The sequence below is a fragment of the Anabrus simplex genome, chromosome 2 (genome assembly GCF_040414725.1).
Source record: "Anabrus simplex isolate iqAnaSimp1 chromosome 2, ASM4041472v1, whole genome shotgun sequence".
NCBI lineage: Eukaryota > Metazoa > Arthropoda > Insecta > Orthoptera > Tettigoniidae > Anabrus > Anabrus simplex.
In genome coordinates, this window is record NC_090266.1 from 725,472,013 (window position 1) to 725,494,317 (window position 22,305).

The 22,305-nt window shown below is 42.2% G+C and overlaps 1 protein-coding gene across 5 annotated transcripts in view; it reads right to left on the bottom strand.

Moving 5' to 3' along the window:
- Itpr (Inositol 1,4,5,-trisphosphate receptor) overlaps positions 1-22,305 on the bottom strand; it is a 1,013,977-nt gene that overhangs the window by 469,976 nt on the left and 521,696 nt on the right. For all 5 annotated transcript variants that reach the window (XM_067141353.2, XM_067141352.2, XM_067141351.2 and 2 more), the window contains exon 27: positions 16,170-16,290. In XM_067141353.2, coding sequence (XP_066997454.1) covers positions 16,170-16,290 — 121 coding nt within the window. The remainder of the gene's footprint in view (positions 1-16,169; positions 16,291-22,305) is intronic.

The following is a 22,305-nucleotide window of genomic DNA, read 5'->3' on the forward strand; positions in this document are numbered from 1 at the left end:
AAAGCAAAGCAAAGCAAGGGTCAGATATTCTAATAAGTCCCTGAACTATTCAAAATCATACAATTAAAATGTGTTTCATATTTCCAGAATACAGGTATAATAATGGACTGATAAACAAGATATTAGGTACCTTAAAACAACAAACAATTATAATATAAATATCAACATAACAGGCAGGGAATACATACATGCACAAATTCAAGGAAGAGAGTCTGGTGTGACTTGATTTGCACTTACTTGTTCCTTTCCTTTACTTGAAAACCTACTTTATTATAAACATCATAATTAGTACAATGCACTCAAGGAAGAGAATCTCCACGAGTGCTGCTTGCACTGAGGTAACTTATATTGGTAATATTTAGTGATTTTAATAACTATGGGTTTTATTTTACTTTTTCAATTTGCTTTACATCGCACTGATGCAGAGAGGTGTTATAATGATGATGTGATAGGAAAGGGCTACGAGTGTAAAGGAACTGGCCGTGGCTTTAATTAAGGTACAGCCGACAGTCCAGTTTAAAACCACTATCTCCTGAAAGCAAGCTCACAGCTGCACGACCCAAACCGCACGGCCAACTCACACTAGTCAAGTTGGCATCAATGATTAGTCTTATTTAGGACAGCCATATTTGCTTTCTGAGGACCAACTTCAAGTACAGTGAAACCTCGATAATCTGTTACTGGAAGCAACAATTTATTTTCTTTCTTTTTTTTTTTTTTTTTTTTTTTTTTTTTTTTTTTTTACGTCACACCGACACAGATAGGTCTAATGGCGACGATGGGACAGGAAAGGGCTAGGAGGGGGAAGGAAGCGGCTGTGGCCTTAATTAAGGTACAGCCCCAGCATTTGCCTGGTGTGAAAATGGGAAACAACGGAAAAACATTTTCAGGGCTGCCGACAGTGGGGTTCGAACCTACTATCTCCCAAATACTGGATACTGCCAGCACTTAAGCGACTGCAGTTATCAAGCTCGGTAAACAACTACAATTTCTCTGATTATTATTCATTCCAATTACATGGTCCCGCAAAACATTCTAATTGAATCATATTTCAAAAGAAACGACAGGGAACATGCACAATTTTCAAAACTGTTTTACTTGAAAAACACACCAAAGAAATAGTTTGGAAACATATTACATTGTGATTAGTTGCTTTGTTTCCTCTTCTTCATCCATTCCCTTTTCCAGATTCTCTTTGGGTAGGGTAGTGTACCAAAGCCCTCCACCTTACTCGATCTTTCCACCATTCCTCTTCTAGTACTTTATTGCTATCGACTCCTCTATTTGCAATACAGTCCACAACAGAGCTTCTCCATCTCATTCTAGGCCGTCCCCATGGCCTCTTTCCAGTCTCTGTATCCATGAATGTCCTCTTTGATATTTTTTTTCCTGGCATTCTCACCATGTGTGGGTATGGCGAATGCCCAGTGAACCTCATCTGCCAGCGTGTGTTGTGCCAACAGTAAAATTCGGAGGCGGTGGTGTTATGGTATGGTCGTGCTTTTCATGCAGGGGGCTTGCACCCCTTGTAGTTTTGTGTAGCACTATCACAGCACAGGCCTACATTGATGTTTTAAGCACCTTCTTGCTTCCCACTGTTGAAGAGCACTTCGGGCATGGCGAATGCAACTTTCAACACGATCGAGCACCTGCTCATAATGCACGGCCTGTGGCGGAGTGGTTACACGACAATAACATCCGTGCAATGGACTGGCCTGGACAAAGTGCCGACCTGAACCCTACAGAACACCTTTGGGATGTTTCGGAATGCCGACTTCATGCCAGGCCTCACCGACCGACATCGCTACCTCTCCTCAGTGCAGCACTCCATGAAGAATGGGCTGCCAATCCCCAAGCAACCTTCCAGCACCCGAATGAACTTATGCCTGCGAGAGTGAAAGCTGTCATCAAGGCTAAGGGTGGGCCAACACCATATTGAATTCCAGCATTACCGATGGAGGGCGCTACAAAATTGTACGTCGTGTTAAGCCAGGTGTCCGGATACATTTGATCACATGGTGTACCTCGATAACTGTTGGAATCTTTCCTGTTTCCTTGCTTATACATAGGTGCAATCACTGTTTTTGTCCATCTACTCCTCCTGCTTTATACCAATCACCATCCGATCAACATCATTGTCCTCCTCCCAATGAGCTTGGATGTTCGCGACATCACCAGGAAGATTTCCATTTACGTTGAGAATATTTTCAAAATATTCCTTCCACCTGTCCACTGATTCCCTAGGATCTATTTTGAGTTCACCTTATTTACTCAAAATACTATTAATTTCCTTTTTCCCTCCATTTCTAAGATTCTTTATTACTGTCTGGAAAAGTTTCCCTGCTGCTTGACCTAGCCTTTCCTGGTTATTACCACAATCTTCCCACAACTTTTTGGATTCAATAACTATTTGTTTTGCTCTGTTTCTTTCATCTACGTACAAATCCCTGTCTGCATCTGTCCTTGTATGGAGCCATTTCTGATACGCCTTCATTTTACATTTACATTTACAAGCTGCTCTCACTTCACCATTTCACCAAGATGTTTGCTTTTTCCCATCTTTACACACAGTGCCTCATCGAAAAATACCTGGAAAACCCGCACATTCTTAACAGATTTCTGCAATTCAAAGTTGGTTATGATGTAGTCTATTATGGATCTGGTGCACCTACCCTCTGATGGCTTATGCTTGAAGAAGATTTTCATAAATGCTAATCCCACACTAGCACAGAAGACCCGCAAACGCTTCCCTTTCATATTAGCTTCCATATCTTCCCCACATTTACCAATCATCCTTTCCTATCCTCCAGTTCTATTTTTAACACTCACAATGGAATTGCCCATTACCACTATCTTATCCCTGCTGTTGACCCTGACTACAATCTGACTCAATACTTCATACAACTTGTGAAATTCATGCTCATCTGCACCCTCACATGGTGAATACACTGAGACAATTCTCATCCTAATTCTTCCAACTGCCAAATCTACCCACATCATTGGCTCACTTACGTGCCATAAAGAAACTATGTTGCATGCAAGAGTATTCCTGATGAACAGTCCTACCCCACACTCTCCCCTTCCCTCTTCAACACCTATTAATTACATTTCATTATCTCCTATCTCTTTCTCGTTATCTCCCCTTACCCGAATATCATTAACTCCTAACACATCCAGATGCATCCTCTTTGCTGACTTAGCCAGTTCTACTTTCTTTCTTCCATAAGCCCCATTAATATTGAGCCCTGTAACCGTACAAAGGTACGATCCCCAAATTTTAGGTTAAGAGCTTTCGTAAAATAATTTGTAATGTTAAAGTCATGAAAATCATGTAATTTTGTTTATTTAGAATGTAAAAACGTAATATTATAAGAAGAATGTGTAGCTGCGGAATATTGCATATATGTATCATATTTTGTATAAATTTCCGTTTGAGTAAGAGTCTGTAAATATGGCCTAGCCGTAAGGATTGTGCAACCGGGAAAACAGCGACTATATCGGGAAGGACGGTTGAAGTCAGTTGAATGTGTTGCAACAAAGTGGCTTGGAAACATGGGGTACGGCCAGGTAGTATAGACTGAAGATTGGAGTGGATCAATGTGGATGTACGTGAGTGGACGTTCGATGTCACATGAGATGCACGATAGCCAATACGAGGGCTTTGTTTTAAGCGAGGTTGGGTTGACTGAGTGACGCGTGAAGAAGTGCCTGTGAGAGCGTTGCTACTAGTAAACTTTTCAGGATGCTATAACCACGTGCAGCAAACCTATATAAGTAAGTACGCGTGTGCGGCAATTCATTCTGACTCTGATTCTGTTTCTAGTTGTGTTTGTGTTCTTGATTCTGTGTTTCTCACTCGGACCGGCGCACGGGAGCTACTTTGTGCAGATTCCTAGGCGATGCTCTATTGTTCTTAAGTATATTTTACCTACGGAGTGAGCACGCTAAATATCGCTGATGATGCGAGTTTCTGGTGGCCGTTATGTAAAAGACGCTACTAAGTGTTTATTTCTAATTCCAACTCTGTATAATAATTAGACTATAACTCTTCTACGAGATAATGTACAGTGGATGTGGTGATGCGTACCGAATCTACATTCAGTAGTGGATGTGTGGTTGTGCACAGAGCTAATTCTTGGTAAAGGAAATCGTCGGCCGAGTATGCAGTTTCAGTTGGAGAAACGTGAGACGTCACACTAACCTGTGCGGCAGTCGGGAAGGACTCAAGACGTCGATGAAGACGTGTGTAAATAAGGTTAGGGATGTTCTTCGTAAAGAAAGTTGCATCCATACGTAGAGAAAGTCATCGTACTTTTCTTTACCAGAATACGATTTTTGTTCTGTAACAGTGGAGAGTGTAGTGGGACTCTTACCTGGAGGTATGTTAAGAAATGTATATCTAATGAAAGTAATGATTTTGTTGGTGGTAGTAGTGTGTATATTTGCCTTTGTAAACGACAAACAAGTAGGTCTTGTCAAGTAATGATTTATGTTGATCGTAGTTGTTTGTAAGTTGCCTTTGTGGATGGCAATCAGGAGTGGGTCTCATCAAGTGATGATTATTGTGGTATTTAATATATATTTTTTATTATTTTGGGAGTAAAGTCATGGAATGAAACTTGCAGTAAATCTTTTTATCAGTGTAGTGAGGATGAACCTGGCATGCTACCCACATCTAATTTCAGGGGTAAACAGGTAAGGTTATAAAGTAAGTCTGGAGCTTCTTCAGCCTGATGACCGTCGCCTTGGGAGAGGGAGTTACTCATTGTTCTACATAGTTATATATTCCTGTAATTGTTTTACAGGTGGCGCCCAGTCTAGGTATTTATACTTATTTTACTCACCATTTATTCATTTCATAATTTCAATACCTTGCAGATGTTACAATTTTTTTATTTATTTTGGGAGTTACAATTGGCGCCGCCAACATGGGGCAGAATGATATCCAGACTTGCTATATGACCTCGATAGCCACATTTGGTCCAGTGTTTTAGTGAGCTTGTGTTATGAGTTATGTATCAGTTTTGTCATGTTTTGAGTTCTGTGTTTTATCAGTGGAATATGAATAATAGTAAGAGTAATAGTAGTGTAATGAATTTGAGAAAGAGAAAAGTGCATAAAGGAAGTATGTCAGTTAATGATGAGGAGAGCAGCTTTGACACAAGCACACAAAGTTCGATGAAAGTAGTTTTCAGAGTGATAATATGTCTATGGAAAAAGTGTATGGAATTGTAATGGGGGGTGAAGGGGAAGGTAGTGAGCAAAATCAAAAGTAACATGGGGGGGTAATAATGAGTTTATGAAAGTATTGTAGCAGTTGGCCAAATTGATTGATCAAGGGAATAATTTAAGTATTCAAATTAGTAATCAGGGGAAGGAATTAAGTGATAAAATTAGTAATATAGGGGAGGAGGTAAGTAATTCAATTGATAAGCATTGCATGGCAGCTAATGATTGGGGTAGTAGTGTGGAGAAAGCAATTGATAATGTAGGGAGGGAAAGTGATGATCTGAGAGATTTGGGGGCAAGGGGTGTGAAGAAAAGGAGGAGGATTTGTCGGAGGACCTACTGTGTGCTAAAATTGATGGTGAAAGCACTGTGGTAATTGATACTCTTTGAGAAGTTGCAGAAATTGAAAAGGTAGTTAGATGTGAAGGTAGTGATGATTATTTTGTGGAGGAGTCTTTGAGGAAGACATATCATGTTGTAGAGGTTGGTGTAATTGAGGAGATAAATGTTACGTCGATAATGTGTCAGAGTAGTGATGATTTTGAGATTAATGAAACTTCCGTTAAGAGGGTCAAGAGCAACAGTGTTGATGGCATGAATGATGTGCGACTTGGAACAGCGATGAAAGATATGGAAGATGTTAGGAATTGTGGGAGAATTTAGTAGTAATGGTCGGGATCTCAAGGTCAGTGATAGTAGTGATTTCAGGAAGAGAGAGAGTGTGAGTGAAGGAAAGTGTGAGAAGGGTTGTGTGATTGAGATTGAGGTGATTGAGACTGGTATGTCCGATAAGGATGAGTGGATGAAAACTGTCGATCCTGTGGGTGAAAGTCTTTGTGAAGTGGAGGTTAGGTAAAATTTTGCGCATAATGAGAATCATAAGAGTGGTTGTGAATATTATGGGGATTCAGGGTTTGAAGATTTTATGAGGAGTAATTGTGTTGGAAAGTTTTTTGGTATTGGAAGAAAGGTCAAAGAAAGTGAGCGTGACAATGTGTTTGAGAGAACAGGAGGTCGATTCAAACGTATGTTGAGTGGAATATCTGATGCTGAAGATCGTACGAATGATTTCAATGAAGTGTGGAAGAGTATTGATGAAAGATGTGCGATTGTGGTGTGTTTTCAGAATAGGAGGGGTGTTGTGACTGTGAAATGTATGTGTGTTCTGAAGAAAGCCTGTGTAAGTTGTGTGTAAAAGAATGGGAAGAGAGTTTTGTGTGAGATTGGCAACCATGGTAGATCTATCCTCAGCAGAAGTGGTATCTTCAAAGGTGATTGATTTAGCGAGGCAGAATTTAAGGAAGGCAGCTGATAGGAGGATGAGGCAGCAGGGGAGGCCCCATGGTGATAGTTTTGAAGTAGGGGAGGAGGTGTTACTAAAGGTTCCACACATTTCATCTGCAGACAATAAAGAAATTCATAAGTTTTTTAAATTGTATCAGGGACCTTACACAACAGGTAAGAAAGTTGGCAAGTGTGCTTATCACCTGTTGAATAACAAAGGTGACATGATTGGTACGCACAATATTCACAATCTTAAGAGGTATGTAAGGTGAAGTATTTTAAGTTCAGATGTTCTGTGTATGTTAAGAAGAATGTGTGAATTTTCTTTAAAATCTTGAGTTAACTTGATATGCTGTGTAGACTTCTGTACTGATAAGACTGTGAATTGCTCAGATGTATTGCATATAAATCTTCACAAATCAAGAGGAGGTATTGTAACCGTATGAAAGTACGATCCCCAAATTTTAGGTTAAGAACTTTCGTAAAATAATTTGTAATGTTAAAGTCATGAAAATCATGTAATTTTGTTTATTCAGAATGTAAAAAACGTAATATTATAAGAAGAATGTGTAGTTAGGGAATATTGCATATGTGTGCATCATTATATTTTGTATAAATTTCCGTTTGGGTAAGAGTCTGTAAATTTGGCCTAGCCGTAAGGATTGTGCAACCGGGAAAACAGCGACTATATCGGGAAGGAAGGTTGAAGTCAGTTGAATGTGTTGCAACAAAGTGGCTTGGAAACACGGGGTACGGCCAGTTAGTATAGGTTGAAGATTGGAGTGGATCAATGTGGATGTAGGTGAGTGGACGTTCGATGTCACATCAGACGCACGATAGCCGATACGAGGGCTTTGTTTTAAGCGAGGTTGGGTTGACTGAGTGACGCGTGAAGAAGTGCCTGTGAGAGCGTTGCTACTAGTAAACTTTTCAGGATGCTATAACCATGTGCAGCAAGCCTTATATAAGTATGTACGCATGTGCGGCAATTCATAAGGAGCAGCTGACTCGTAGCGGAAGGACGTACGTGCCTCTCGCTCCGCTGTCTCTCTCCTCTCACCGAGACCTTCGAGAGATTACACTACCTGCCCCCACCGGTTACCGTTTCTCGGTACCTAGGGTTAGAGAGGGATTCTGTGGCCCAGGGACCCGCTTAACAATGGATCGTCCCGCGTCCACTAGCTCGTTTTAGAATGTCCCCACACAAAAACACACAGCTCCGGACTCATCTCCAAAAGAGCAAAAATGCGCTTGGGAAAGAGCAAATTGTCAGTGAGTCTGGGGCCATTACAGACAGTGACGACGATCTGCAAGAACTGACCGAGAGTGAGGGGTGCCGTTATCATGGCAAACTACTCACTCCACGGCCGTCAGCCCACCAGCGGAGGGTACAGCGCACCCCCCCCCCCCCCACCGCCAACCACCACTAGAAGGGTGGGGCTGATCAGCCCCATACCGAACGTACAGGTCTGCATGAAGGAATATGTACTTAACATGTCTGCTGTGAGCCCATCACACGCTGCCAACGGGCATGCTATACTGAGTACTCCGGTGAAAATCCCATCACTGCAGTTAAGCAACATAGGCCTTGGTCAGCACTTGGATGGTTGCCCACAAGTGCGCAGCTCAGCGCTAACGGCCCCCGCTACGGCCAAGTACCCGGCCGAGCGGGGACCGGTGGCGACCCACCACAGCGTGCTCCCCGTGAGCAGTGAGCGAAATACGACAGAGGAGCACAGAACAGACTTCACCACTGATTCTGTGCAAGTAAACCTGATACAGGACGCTCACGTTACGGGGTGCGCCACGCAGTACTTTGCGCTCACCAGCACTACTATTACCACCACCACCACCACCACCACCACAACCAGGACAACTCCCATGACCACCCCGTCAGTAGCCGCTGGTAAGCATAAACCTGTGCAGCTGCTGCGCACTCAGCCGGCTGGCTCTCGAGCTGAGCCCCGAGAAAGGAGCGCGCAGCGTGGGGAAAGTGAACCAGGAGGCTTGACGTTATGTGCGAGTGAACAGGAACCGGGGTTCGACCCTGAAGTGCCAGAACTCGCACTCGGGAAGGAACAGTCTCATGACTCCATTGAGCCAGTTACTGGGGAGACACTCAAACATAAACATGAGACTACTTCTCCCCCCCCAAACACAAACCTTGCCCCCAAACCCAACCTAGCGGCAAGCCAGCCAGACGCCGGGAAAGCGGGACCCAGTTCCGCCAACCCGAGCGATGAGGCGGCGCCCAAGGGAAGGAAAGAGGGCAAGAAAGGACGGACTCGGCGGAAGGCGCCACGTAAAGACCCCCCCCCCCAAGCAAGCCGGTAAATTGGACTCTGACTCAGATGAGGCAAAACTGGTGATTGATGTATCAAGCACATCCCACGACGGCGACACTGAAGGTTCAGAGGGAGAGGAGCTGTGCGAGCGCGGGGCGACCGAAACCTCGGACCCAGCCACCCAGCCAGGAAACCAGGAAGACGGTTTCAGGGAGGCTAAGAGTGGGAGAAGGAGAAAAGGGGAGGGAAAAGGGAAGGACCCCAAGTCTCTGAGCCGCAAGGCCCAACAAGGCGGGGGTCGAAAACCGAGTACCCGAGCCGAAAGCTCCACAGACACCTCATTCAACTCGATCATGCCACCACCAGACACAAACACGAGACAGGCACAACAGAAAAGACCTCAACAAACACAAACAAGTAAACCAGCCACCCGTAAGGGGTCGACCCCCCTCACCCCTTATGGTGTACAGTAACAACATCAAGCATATTGAAATGGAGCTTCACAAGAAGCTGACACATGAGCAGAGAAATTATTATTTCTCTAAGCCGAGAATAAACGCGCATGAAGCGGTCCGGCTACATATGTCCAGTTTTGAAAGCTACGAAATCGCTATACAAATGCTGAAAGGGCTTAATACCAAGTTTGTACAGATATTGCCCAACACAACAGTAAAGCGATTTGTGGTGAGATCGCCCAATAACATGTATGAGCCAGGTGATATTGGGCTAGCCACGCAAGCCCAGGGTATCAACGCTCTTACTATGTACAGGATGCGAACAGGAAACAGGCCAGCCAAAGGCTGCCTCTTCCTAGTTGCCGTGGCGGATACCCCAGGAACGGACAGCCTGCGGAAAGTGCGGATGCTGAAGAACATGCTGGTGACAGTCGAACCGTACCGCCCACAAGCCACTGGCCCCCAATGTGGGGTGTGTCAGAGGCATGGGCATTCGGGGGCGACATGACAGCTGGATCCCAGATGTCGCAGATGCGCCGCCTCCCACCTGTCTCGGACTGCCCCCACGGCAATGACCCAGCGTACTCTAAGTGCGCCAACTGCGAGGGGAAACACGCGGCTAATTATAGAGAATGTCCCAGCCGCAAGGACTACGATGCCGCCTATCAAGGCAAAGGATCAAAGGGTAACAAGCGTGGCAACCCTAAAGCGCAAGCACGCCCATCAGGCATAGATGCTTCACGTAGACAGAAAATTGGCCCCTTAGGCAAGAAGGGCCATTCTGGACCTACAGGCCATTCAGGAACCAAGGGCCAAGAGCAAGGCCAATCAGGCAAACTAGACCCTTCAGGTGGAGACAAAGTAACCTTGCAATCCCCAAGGACGGAGGGTACACACAAAACTGGGCCCTCAGCCCAAGCACCCCCCCACCTCCGTTCAAAGTAAGACCTCCGGAAATAAAAACAGAAAGAAGAAGGTTAATAGCAGATATTAAGGAAAGAGGAATCATTCAACATGAACAATTCGGTTTAAGGAACGGCCACTCCGCCCTGCAACTGCTTACCCGGGTCTTAGAACAAGCGACCATCAGACTAAACAAGCGGAGGGACACAGGTGGATCAAAATAACCAACAAATTGTTAGTATATCATAGCATAGTTCAATACGGGTCTAATAATGAGATTAGTTACATGTAATACAGAAGGCATTCGATAAAGTCTGGCACAAAGGCCTATTAGCGAAATTAATAGACCTCGAATTCAACCCAGGGTACATAAGATTAATTAAATCATACCTGGAAGGCCAAGAGTTCCAAGTAGATGTCCACAACACACTGTCAAGCACGCGACCGATCACGGCGGGCGTAGCCCAGGGGTCACTAATAGGCCCAATCCTGTTCATCCTATTTACGAATGACATGCCGACAGCGGAACTCGCTACCACGCACCTCTATGCGGATGTCACTGCTATCACAGTACAACACCCTCAGCTAGCATGCACCCGAAAGAGAATACAAGTAGTACTGCAAACCCTCGAGCCCTGGCTAACCAAATGGCGTATCAAGGTCAACGCTGACAAATGCCAGGCAGTGATGTTCACTAGGAAGAACAGACGCACACATAGGCCAGCCAATATAACACCGCTCAAACTATTTAATCAAGATATAGCATGGCATGACGAGGTCAAATATCTAAGAGTAGTCCTAGATAGAAAACTAACCATGCTATATCACATTAAAGAAATCCAGCAGAAAAAACACGCACGACTGTCACAGCTCTATCCTATACTGAATAAAAGGTCCAGTATTAACAAGAGAGTAGCAATCAACATGTACAAGGCCCTAATTAGGCCAATAATAAGGTACACAGCCCCCGCCTGGGGCTACACTGCTATGGCGAACCTGGATAAGCTGGAACTAATACAAAACAAACGCATTTGAGCAGCGGCTAGACTCCCGTCTGACACACCAATACGCCACCTACGCGCAATTGTGAAAGTCAGCTCAATAAGGCAACATGTACTAAAACAAACACTCCGAATGTACACGAAGTCATGGGGTAGTAAGGTCAACCCACTAGTCAGTGGAATAGGACGCTATGACGTCGACCTATACACCAAATACCCCACACCGACACACATTCTGTTCAGCCACCGGGTTAGGAGGCCGGGGGCCCAAAACCGCCCCCCCCCCTCTTAAGCTGACACCAACTCACTACACCGCACCTCTTAACATTACGCACACACACCACAACACCTGTATATATGCACATGCCTGTTTACTACCTATATCAGGAGCCGATGACCTTGATGTTAGGCCCTTTAAACAGCAAGCATCATCATCATCATCATCATCATCATCATCATCATCACTACCTATATCCTTGTCCTAGATTATGTTATTACTAGGGCTCGGCTGTTTAAGACCTAAAAACAACCCAAATAAGCAGCAAATATGACCTCAAAAGTAACGAAATATGATATAAAAATGTACAAAATATGACGCGAAATTGATTAATCTAAACATAGCCATTTTAAAATAAGTTATAAATCGAAACGGCAATTCCTCTGATACATATTTGTTAACTAAATTCTTTATTCTTACTTTCATATTCATTTTCTGAATATACATGTTTAGCAGTTATTCACAATCTACTGTCCTCGATTCACTTATCTAACATTTGTGAATACATACCTATAAAGCACTAAGTTCGCTAAGATTATCAGATCACACAAAATTTTAAAAGTCAAAACATGTTTCCATCCGTCATTGGTGGTTTTAAATACGAGAAAACTAGAAATCAATCTGTTTTTTAAAATATTTTTGGGAAGTTTAAGCCCATATTACACTAATATTACTCAAATGTGTTGAAGTTTCAACTGAGCACTACGAAACGAATTAAGTAGATGTCTTTTGATACATTCCGGTAGAGCCGCAGGGCAAACAGTGCAAATTCACATAACTTTTTCATTCTTCTCCGCGAGTGATATTGAAGTGTATGACAAGATTCATCTTCAAAGCATCAGGCGCGAAAGACCTCCGATTATCACGTAAAACATTAGTGCTTATTTAAATAGCTATTTGCTTTACGTCGCACCGACACAGATAGGTCTTACGGTGACGATGGGATAGGAAAGGCCTAGGAAGTGGAAGGAAGCGGCCGTAGCCTTAATTAAGATACATCCCCGGCATTTGCCTGGTGTGAAAATGGGAAACCACAGAAAACCATCTTCAGGGCTGCCGACAGTGGGGCTCGAACCCACTATCTCCCGATTACTGGATACTGGCCGCACTTAAGCGACTGCAGCTATCGGGCTCGGTCTTATTTAAATAATATGAAATCACTGCTGTTGAGTATGCACTTATCTTGAAATGTACTGGTACCTTCAGATTATCATGTATCTTGCACACACAACGAAAACTGTCACTTCGATTAAGCACATTCTGAAGTTTCCGTTTTACACTGACGCCAACTATTCCACGTGATTATTGTGCTGAAAGTTCAACTCTTCTCCCAATTTCAAGACTTGCATGAATTTCTAAGCTAGCAGTTTCTGAACAAGTAATTGCACTCGATATAATTCCAAACTTCGACTTAATATACGTCAGTCTTTCTGACAAACTTTTGGAAAACAATTCCTGCGCAATCTTGATAGAAGAGACAGAGTATTGCACTTGTATTAACTACATATGTTATACGGAAAAGCAGTTTTGTGAATACTAGTTCTCATTCGGAATGTTGACGATTTTGCACAGCTATAGCTGTCGCCAAGCCATCGAAATGTGACCGAACTATGACGTTTCTACGAAAATAGCTCAAAATATGACCTTACGACAAAAAATAACCAAAATATGCATTTATTTGACAAATAAAAATCGCTTAGTTGTGACGATAATTGCCTAATTTGCACCAAAATCCAATCCGGGAAGGAAATAGAGACAAAGGAAAAAAATGACTTTTCCTAAACTTCCGAGCCCTAGTTATTACTATGTTGGAGATTTAGCCACCACAGGGAATCAAGCGAGGGAGGACTGAGAGAAGAAATACAACATGACAAAGGCAACACAGCTATAATAAGAGACGATCCAATCCAACCCTGCCCCCCGCCAGTGACAAAGGAGTGGACAAAAAACCCACCCCTGCTAATACCATTTAACTATTAATTTACTTGTACTTGTTTCACAGGACATGAGAGTGGAAAAGCGGCCCGCACTCTACAGAAGAAAAGTATTAATGTATATATGATAGGATATGCATATATATGTGTATATAGTTACAGACACAAGTGTGTGCCACCAACACCGCAAAGAAGGGACGTCATCAGGCGAGAAAGAAGATGCCCCTTACAATAAGTAAGGCTTGGCACTACTCCCCTTCACCTTAAAAGGAGACTTGGCACCAGAGACTGCTGGCTGCTGGACCAAGGGACTAACCTGTGGCCCAAAGTCCAGACGCCAGCGGACCTGAGCCGCACCAGGCAGTGACAAGGAGGACCGATTCCCCATAATAATTGACAAAAGCTAGGTAAATGCTTATGATTGCATGACACATACTCCTAACTAACACAACCTCTGGACTTTTCCAGCCCACATCCTTGCATGTGCTATGAAAAGATGTCAAGTTTTACATGTAGGCTCTTTCTATTTTCTGCCTATGTGGCTTTTCCCTGACCCTTCAATACCATACCTTAACACCATCCTACCAATACAAAATCGCCCGGTAACGTGTTTAAAGTGGAAACAGGCAGATACTCCTTGTATCACTTCCCACTCTCCCTGCTATCTCTTTCTACTTAGAACTAATAGCATGTCGGAAGCAATGTAGATTGTGTCGATTGCCACGCCGGGGGAGTGGGCTACGGGGGCCCCCCGCAAAAAAGAAAGAAAAAAAAAAAAAAAAAAAAAAAAGCAGCAATTCATTCTGACTCTGATTCCGTTTCTGATTGTGTTTGTGTTCTTGATTCTGTGTGTTTCTCACTCGGACCGGCACGCGGGAGCTACTTTGCGCAGATTCCTAGGCGATGCTCTATTGTTCTTAAGTATATTTTACTTACGGAGTGAGCACGCTAAATATCACTGATGATGCGAGTTTCAGGTGGCCGTTATGTAAAAGACGCTACTAAGTGTTTATTTCTAATTCCAACTCTGTATAATAATTAGACTATAACTCTTCTGCGAGATAATGTACAGTGGATGTGGTGATGCGTACCGAATCTACATTCGGTAGTGGATGTGTGGTTGTGCACAGAGCTAATTCTTGGTAAAGGAAATCGTCGGCCGAGTATGCAGTTTCAGTTGGAGAAACGTGAGGCGTCACACCAACCTGTGCAGCAGTCGGGAAGGACCCAAGACGTCGATGAAGAAGTGTGTAAATAAGGTTAGGGATGCTCTTCGTAAAGAAGGTTGCAACCGTACGTAGAGAAAGTCGTCGTACTTTTCTTTACCAGAATACGATTTTTGTTCTGTAACAGTGGAGAGTGTAGTGGGACTCTTACCTGGAGGTATGTTAAGAAATGTATATCTAATGAAAGTAATGATTTTGTTGGTGGTAGTAGTGTGTGTATTTGCCTTTGTAAACGACAAACAAGTAGGTCTTGTCAAGTAATGATTTATGTTGGTCGTAGTTGTTTGTAAGTTGCCTTTGTGGATGGCAATCAGGTATTGTGGTATTTATTATATATTTTTTATTATTTTGGGAGTAAAGTCATGGAATGAAACTTGCAGTAAATCTTTTTATCAGTGGAGTGAGGATGAACCTGGCATGCTACCCACATCTAATTTCAGGGGTAAACAGGTAAGGTTATAAAGTAAGTCTGGAGCTTCATCAGCCTGATGACCGTCGCCTTGGGAGAGGGAGTTAATCATTGCTCTACATAGTTATATATTCCTGTAATTGTTTTACAGGTGGCGCCCAGTCTAGGTATTTATACTTATTTTACTCACCCTTTATTCATTTCATATTTTCAATACCTTGCAGATGTTACAATTTTTTTACTTATGTTGGGAGTTACAGCCCCCCACCGAATTCCACTTTGTTCGCCAAATAATTTCGAAGGAGGCCCTCGCCTGTCAAATAGGAATAGGACTCCATTACTCACATAGGTCTGAGGCTTGCTTAAAATGTTCTGAGCATGATCGATGAAAATTCTGTGAAGCAGGATGCTATCCTTACACATAGTCCCAATGAGGATTTCTCCTCTAACGGGTTAGGGACCACTGGTGGATTGTATAGTCTCAGCCACCTGAACACAAGGAGGGCAATGACTCAGAATATCTTTGAGATGCCCACTGCCATTTCATAGCAACTGGTATTCCGACTCTCAGGACCACTTACTAGGACACTCAGCCATTGCCCATGGTTCACAAACTAGGACGTGACTACAGTAATCCACACTACGAACCATTAGAGAGTACAAAGCAAAGCAAAGCAAAGCAAAGCAAAGCAAAGCAAAGCAAAGCAAAGCAAAGTAAAGCAAAATCATCTCTGTACAGGCCATGAAGGCCGTTGGAGGGGTGGAAAATAAAGGCTTCCACTATCCGTAACCTCGGCATTTGATGGGGTAGAGAGGTTAGCTCTACGCCTGGCCACCTTTGCACCCAGGAATTAACCTGGTACTCATTTTTGGTGTAGGCTGAGTGAACCTCAGGGCCATGTGCACCTCTGGAAGTGTAAATCTTGTTTCTTAAATTTTATGACTTACTGATGGGGATTCGAACCCACGTCCTTCCAGGTGAACCGAGCACGCCATTACCGCCTCGGCCATTAGAGAGTACTAAGGTAAATTAAATATTTGACACACACTATATATGGTACAAGTTACTCTAATTTAAAATATGCTGAACTTAATTTATTTGTATAATCACAACCTATGAAGAACAAGTACTATCTGAGAGTTAACTGGCCAAGCTGAATACTCACCCACTTCTGAAAGAGTACGAATGCAGTTCTCAACATTGAACCGTTGAGATGCATTCAACCATGAGCATGTAGATATCCTGAATGCTGCTTGCAGGAGTTGTACAAAAATAGGTTGCCTAGTCTAGAACAAAAATTTACAATGTGGAGCATTATTTAAGATATACGAAGATCATACACAAGAAGATCATACACAAGGAAAAAAAAATAAAAAGAATCAGCATAAAATGCCAAATAACTTTATAGCAACACTGACAAAAAACTACTGAATTATAAAGTTGCATCAACACATCATATTATGATGACATAACAGCAGTAGCAATCAGGCACTGTTCAGTACATTCTGACCATGTAAGTGTCCAGTTATGACAATTACTGTTGGTCTAGGCCACTCCAAGCATCAATCAAGTTGATGCGGGCTGAGCTGCTCACTGGGGTATTCATTTTTCTCAGTAAGGTCTGTTTCAATACTGTAAAAACTGTCAAGATATATTTTCAGTATTGTATGGGAAACAATCCAGCATGTGATAAACAGCATCAATTTATCTCCCTGTTATCCTTACAATTTTGAGGAACTTGGAAGCATCTGGAAGGTTGTAAATTTCAACTTGAAGGAGAGGTACAGAAATGGCTCCATCACAAACCACTTCCCTCTCTTTAAGTATGCAAATGAATATCTGGAGTCACAGTGAGGTAAAAGTCACGTGAGCTAGGGGAATTATTTGCTATTGGTTTTACGTTTGCACTGACACAGACAGGTCTTACGGTGAAGATAGCATAGGAAAGTGCTAAGACTGGGAAGTAAGTGTTCGTGGCCTCAATTACAGTACAGCCCCAGCATTAGCCTGGTGTGAAAATGGGAAATCACAGAAAACCACCTTCAGGACTGCCAATAGTGGGGTTCGAACGCACCATCTCAGGAATGCAAACTCACAGTTACATGGCCCAAATAACGCAGCCAACTTGCTCAGTTGGGAAATAATTTTAAGGTGTGTTGATTCTGAGCACTCTTGCTCATTTTCAGATGAATAACCCGTATACTCGCATCACAGAATTTGCCAGTTTACACACGGATAAAGGGAAAATCATGGTCTATTAGAATAATTTATTTCATGAAGTAATGACTTTGTTCATCAACAATATACTCACACTGAAAACTGCTCTCAGTGTGCACATGCCCTTAGACAAAATTCTCTTTAGAATCAAGAGTATCTGCATTGAGTTCTGGAGATGCTACTTATATATTTAGGCAGCTTATTAGAGAGTATCATACCCTTCACATATGTGCTATGGCTCACCTTTCACAGCAGTGGAAATTCATGTGATAATCATTTCTGTTTCTTGTGTTATAATTAGAGCTAGGAATTATGGGTGCTGCACCTTAATTCTTTTTCATTATTAAAATACCCAAATTAGCTTGCCTTGCAAAGAAAACAATAAATGAACACCCCTATTTGTGTTTTGGTTGCATATTCCTGCATCTTTTCTCAATGCAAGCACCGTTTTTCACCTTTTCTTAAAGTCAGCACCTTTTCACACTTGTTTAATACTGCTTTGGCTCCTTTGCCACATTTTATTCCGGAAGAAATTAAACATGAAAAACTGAATATTACTATTAAGAGCGGGATATGGTGACGGTTTCATCTGTAGAGCTTGATTCTACGTAGTTCCTCAATTCTCCGCTAGGATCGTAGGTTCCCTATACTGCACTAATCGGGATCTTTAGTACGAACACGGTGAGTGATCGTTGGACTATCAGCTTGCCACCCTCCATCGGCCTCTTATCTGCCGGCCTTGTTAGTATTACGTAGTTGATGGTTCACAATATGCTTTGACTGAGTGCGGTGCCTGCTATTTTCCCACATTGCTAGTAACGGCATCAGTATCAAGTATGCTGAAACAGAAAATGAACGCCGAGAAAATATGTGATAGTGCTTAACCGTTCAGTGCAGATGGTTTCAGAGTGACATGCCTGTTCTGAGGTGCAATGTATGTGATATATCAATAACAATTTATGAAAAACACCAATGTAATCATGTTATGCAGCATATAGCTAGCGCAAAATATGTGAAGAATAGGGAACTACAATGTAGTAAGGGTGGAGTGCGACAACAATTCACTGGCAAGGCAATGGCGTCTTCAAAGTCAAGAAATAAAAATTATTCTTTTACTGAAACAGCAAAGACATTTGTGGCATGTACTATTCCTCTTTCCTAGCTTAACAATTTATTTGCTGCAATATACTGGGAAGTCTGTTCCAGATGAGAGCATCTTGTGAAAATCACATCTCCAGCCTCTGCATGAAAAAAAAAACAGATCAGGCAAGTAACAGCTAAAAACTCAGTAAATTTTCTACTAGATGAAACTAGTGATAGGAAAATCAGATATGTTCTAAACATTTAATTTTGTTGCTAGTTGTTATACGTTGCACCGACACAGATAGGTCTTACGATGACGATGGGACAGGAAAGCGCTAGGAGTGGGAAGGAAGCGGCCGTGGCCTTAATTAAGGTACAGCCCCAGCATTTGCCTGGTGTGAAAATGGGAAACCACGGAAAACCATTCTAAACATTTTAGTAGCACACCTAAATGGACAGCTAATGAAATCCATACTGTTTTAATGATGTATGTATGTATCAGTGGCAGTTTCTGGTATAGCGCAATGGAGCAATGAACCTCCAGTTTACAGTATATCACATTGTACTTAACTACTTAATTTTCACAACTGCCTTGTCAAACTCGAAGCCTTTGCTAAGCTCATCTATCTGTAATATACTCGTACTGACTTTCAATTCAAGCGAGCCGCGCGAAGTCCTGGCTGGATACTTGTCTGGAATGCACCCTCCCATGCAAGGCCACATCTCCGTCCGTACCATGGTGAAGGGTGTGGTGAGGTGTGGGGAGATGCCGACCAACACGTAGACAAGACCAGGATATCGCACAAACGAATATCCGTGATTTACGCATGCGCAATATGCCACTCTCTCTCATCCGTCTTCATAATCGCAAGTCGTGTTGTTGGGGTTAGACAACTAGTACATGCCTGCCATCTGTTGCCCTTACAGGAATTTAACTACGGCAACAAAGAATAGTACATATAGTTAACACTAGTGTTGGAAAACATCATTACTACCAAAAGTCACATTAAACTGCCAAATTCCGATTGATATTTTGTCCCAAATATATTACTAATACTTACTGAACATCTATTCATTTGCCTTCTTTGGAGTAATTACTTCTTGGAGAGAAACTTAACTTAAAAATCTTTGAGGCAAAAAATAGCAGGAAGATAATAACAATGAAAATGCTAACTGCCTAGCCCACACGAGTTCGTAAAAGTTAAGTTATCAACATTGTCAACAGTACGAACACACATCCCTAAAGTTTCCTTCTGTTTTTCAAATGTGATACTAGTGTTTATAAAACTTTGCAGTATTTATCATAATTCGTTATATTATTGTACGCTGTGCAAGCGTGTCAGTGTACTATTGTGTCGTACAGAAACTTAATTTTTAGAACATAAAGAAGTTACAATCTTATGTCCGTGTGTGTGTTTTTGTGCACTGTGGTTGCATCCACAATGTTTGTGCTCGGGAAAGGTAAGGCGCTACAAAATGAGTATGAACAGTGTCCAGATACCTAGAAAGACAACATTTGCTTCTCTCTCTCTTGAGTGCAAACTTGAAATTAAGAATGCCGGCCGCCCACTGCCTAATCTTGATATAACGATGCAGATTAAAAGTAAAGAAATCGTGTGTAAATTCAGAATGGATATAGGCCCTATGCAAAAGAATCGAGTGGATGTGTGGGTGCGAAATAACCAACAGGATGTTTTGTTTTCCCTGTTTATTCTTTGAGAGTAATGAAAGCGGAGGGACTTGGACCAAAGTCGGAGTGGTAGTATGTGGGGGCGAAGGGAGGGCACAAGAATTCTTCCTTCTGTTGAACCCCCAGTGACGAAAGTCATGCGCCGCCACTGGTATGTATGTATGTATGTATGTATGTATGTATGTATGTATGTATGTATGTATGTATGTATGTATGTATGTATGTATGTATGTATGTATGTAGTGTACTGTGGACTGAAGGCATACAATATGATCAAATGTGGCCAGTATTTAGGGATGTCTGGCCCCACGGTGTAGGGGGCAACATGTCCGCCTGCCACCCAGCGGCCCCGGGTTCGATTCCCGCTTGGGTCAGGGGTTTTTAATTGTAAATGATTAATATCCCTGGCCTGGGGACTGGGTGTTTGTGTAGTCCTTAATGTTCCTTTCCTCACATTCAATACTTTACACTTCCACCCTTTACAAAATACACGCAGGTTCCTCACACATGGTGCAAGTAGGGACAAAATATCTTTCTAGGTCAACACCCCAAACCAATAGTATTTAAAAAAAACATTTAGGGACTAATCATTTTACGTGTTATCGATATTTGCCAACTTGAAACCTATGTACTGTAATCTAAAGCATGTGACCTGCATTGCATATGCACTGAATCGAGTTTGTAAAGCACTGAAAGATGAATATACATATGCAAATACATTTTGGTCTTGCATTAAGATGTTACCGGTACTAAAGAAAGGCTCCTGCTAGGAAACAAACATATGCTGAAAATACAGGGCATCCTCTTCCAACTTTCCCAATTCTTGCTAGATGGGTTACTTGGGTGAAGGATGCAATGTTTATTTCTAACCATTTTAACGTTATATGAAATTTTATAAATGGGCTGTACTGACAGATATGAAGGAAGCATAGGAGGGTATTGAAAAGCAGATACTAGAACAGAGCTTTGCTAAAAGCCCTGATGTTAAGGATGTTGCAACAAACAGGCATTTAATATAGTCCACAAACAAAATATGCACCACTTGTGTCTGTTGACGTTGAACATTCCTTTTCTATGTTTAACTATTTATTTAATGACTGGAGATGCAACCTCACTGAAAATAACATTGAAATGTTAAATGTTATCTGTTTTGACAGGTTTTTGGATGTGTGATTTTAATAACATTGTGTTCTGGGAATTGTTTTAGGCAGATTTTTAATACATGATAACAAGAGTGAATTTTGGTTTCGGTGATATGTTAATATGATTATTTACATTTAAAATTTGCACCTTTATTGCACCTTTTTTGACTAAATTGTTGATGATGATGTTTGTTATTTAAAAGGGCCTAACAGCTAGATCATCAGCCCCTAATGGCACAAGATGGAACAAAAGGACATAATTAAAATTTTAAAATATACCCACTGACGAGAATTTAAAATAAATGATGATGAAAAATGGTTATAAGATTAAAACAACCAGTGGATCTAATTCACAATGCCTTATTTTCTAATAAAATTACAGAAAATATAGGTTACAATGGAATAAGGCATTGCCTTGAAGTACAGAGATATATATCAATCAAGTTAGAAATTAAAGTAATACATTAAAATATGCATACACAAACTAAAATAGAGTCAATGGGATAAAAGCATAGTTAAGGAAAATACACTAATACAAAATACACTTTTACACATGATAAAAAAGGCCACTATCCCTCATAAAACATATGACGAGGTCTGCTGACTGCTCATCATCTCGTAGGATGAGGGAAATGGCACTCTAGAGTTGTCGACTGCGGCGTAGATTGTCCAGGTCCACGCAGTCCGTAAGGATGTGTACCATGGTGAGATGACCGCTGCAAGTACACATTGGGGGGGTTCAACCTTCAGTAGGTAGGAGTGCGTTACTATGCCATGGCCAATCCGAAGACAACATTATACCACTGCTTTTCTTCGAGAAGCCCAAAGCGAAGTCTTCCATACCTTCATAGTTCCTTTTATTGCTCTCAGCTTATTTGGGAAAGAAGTGACCTGCAATTCCATCTCCCAATGGGACACAACCAGATGTCTCTGCTGAGAGTGAATGTCACTGGCTGGAACCCTGTAAGGCAACGAGGGCAAGGTAACAGCCTCCTTGGAAGCCATATCAGCTATCTCGTCTCCCTCTACACCCATGTGGCTTGGGAGCCACATAAACGTAATTCCAGTGCCAGCATCCAAACACCCGGCCAGCGAATCCTGGATCTGCTGCACCAGAGGGTCAGAGGGTGTATCTATAGATTGTAGAGCGCTGAAGGAGTCAGTACACA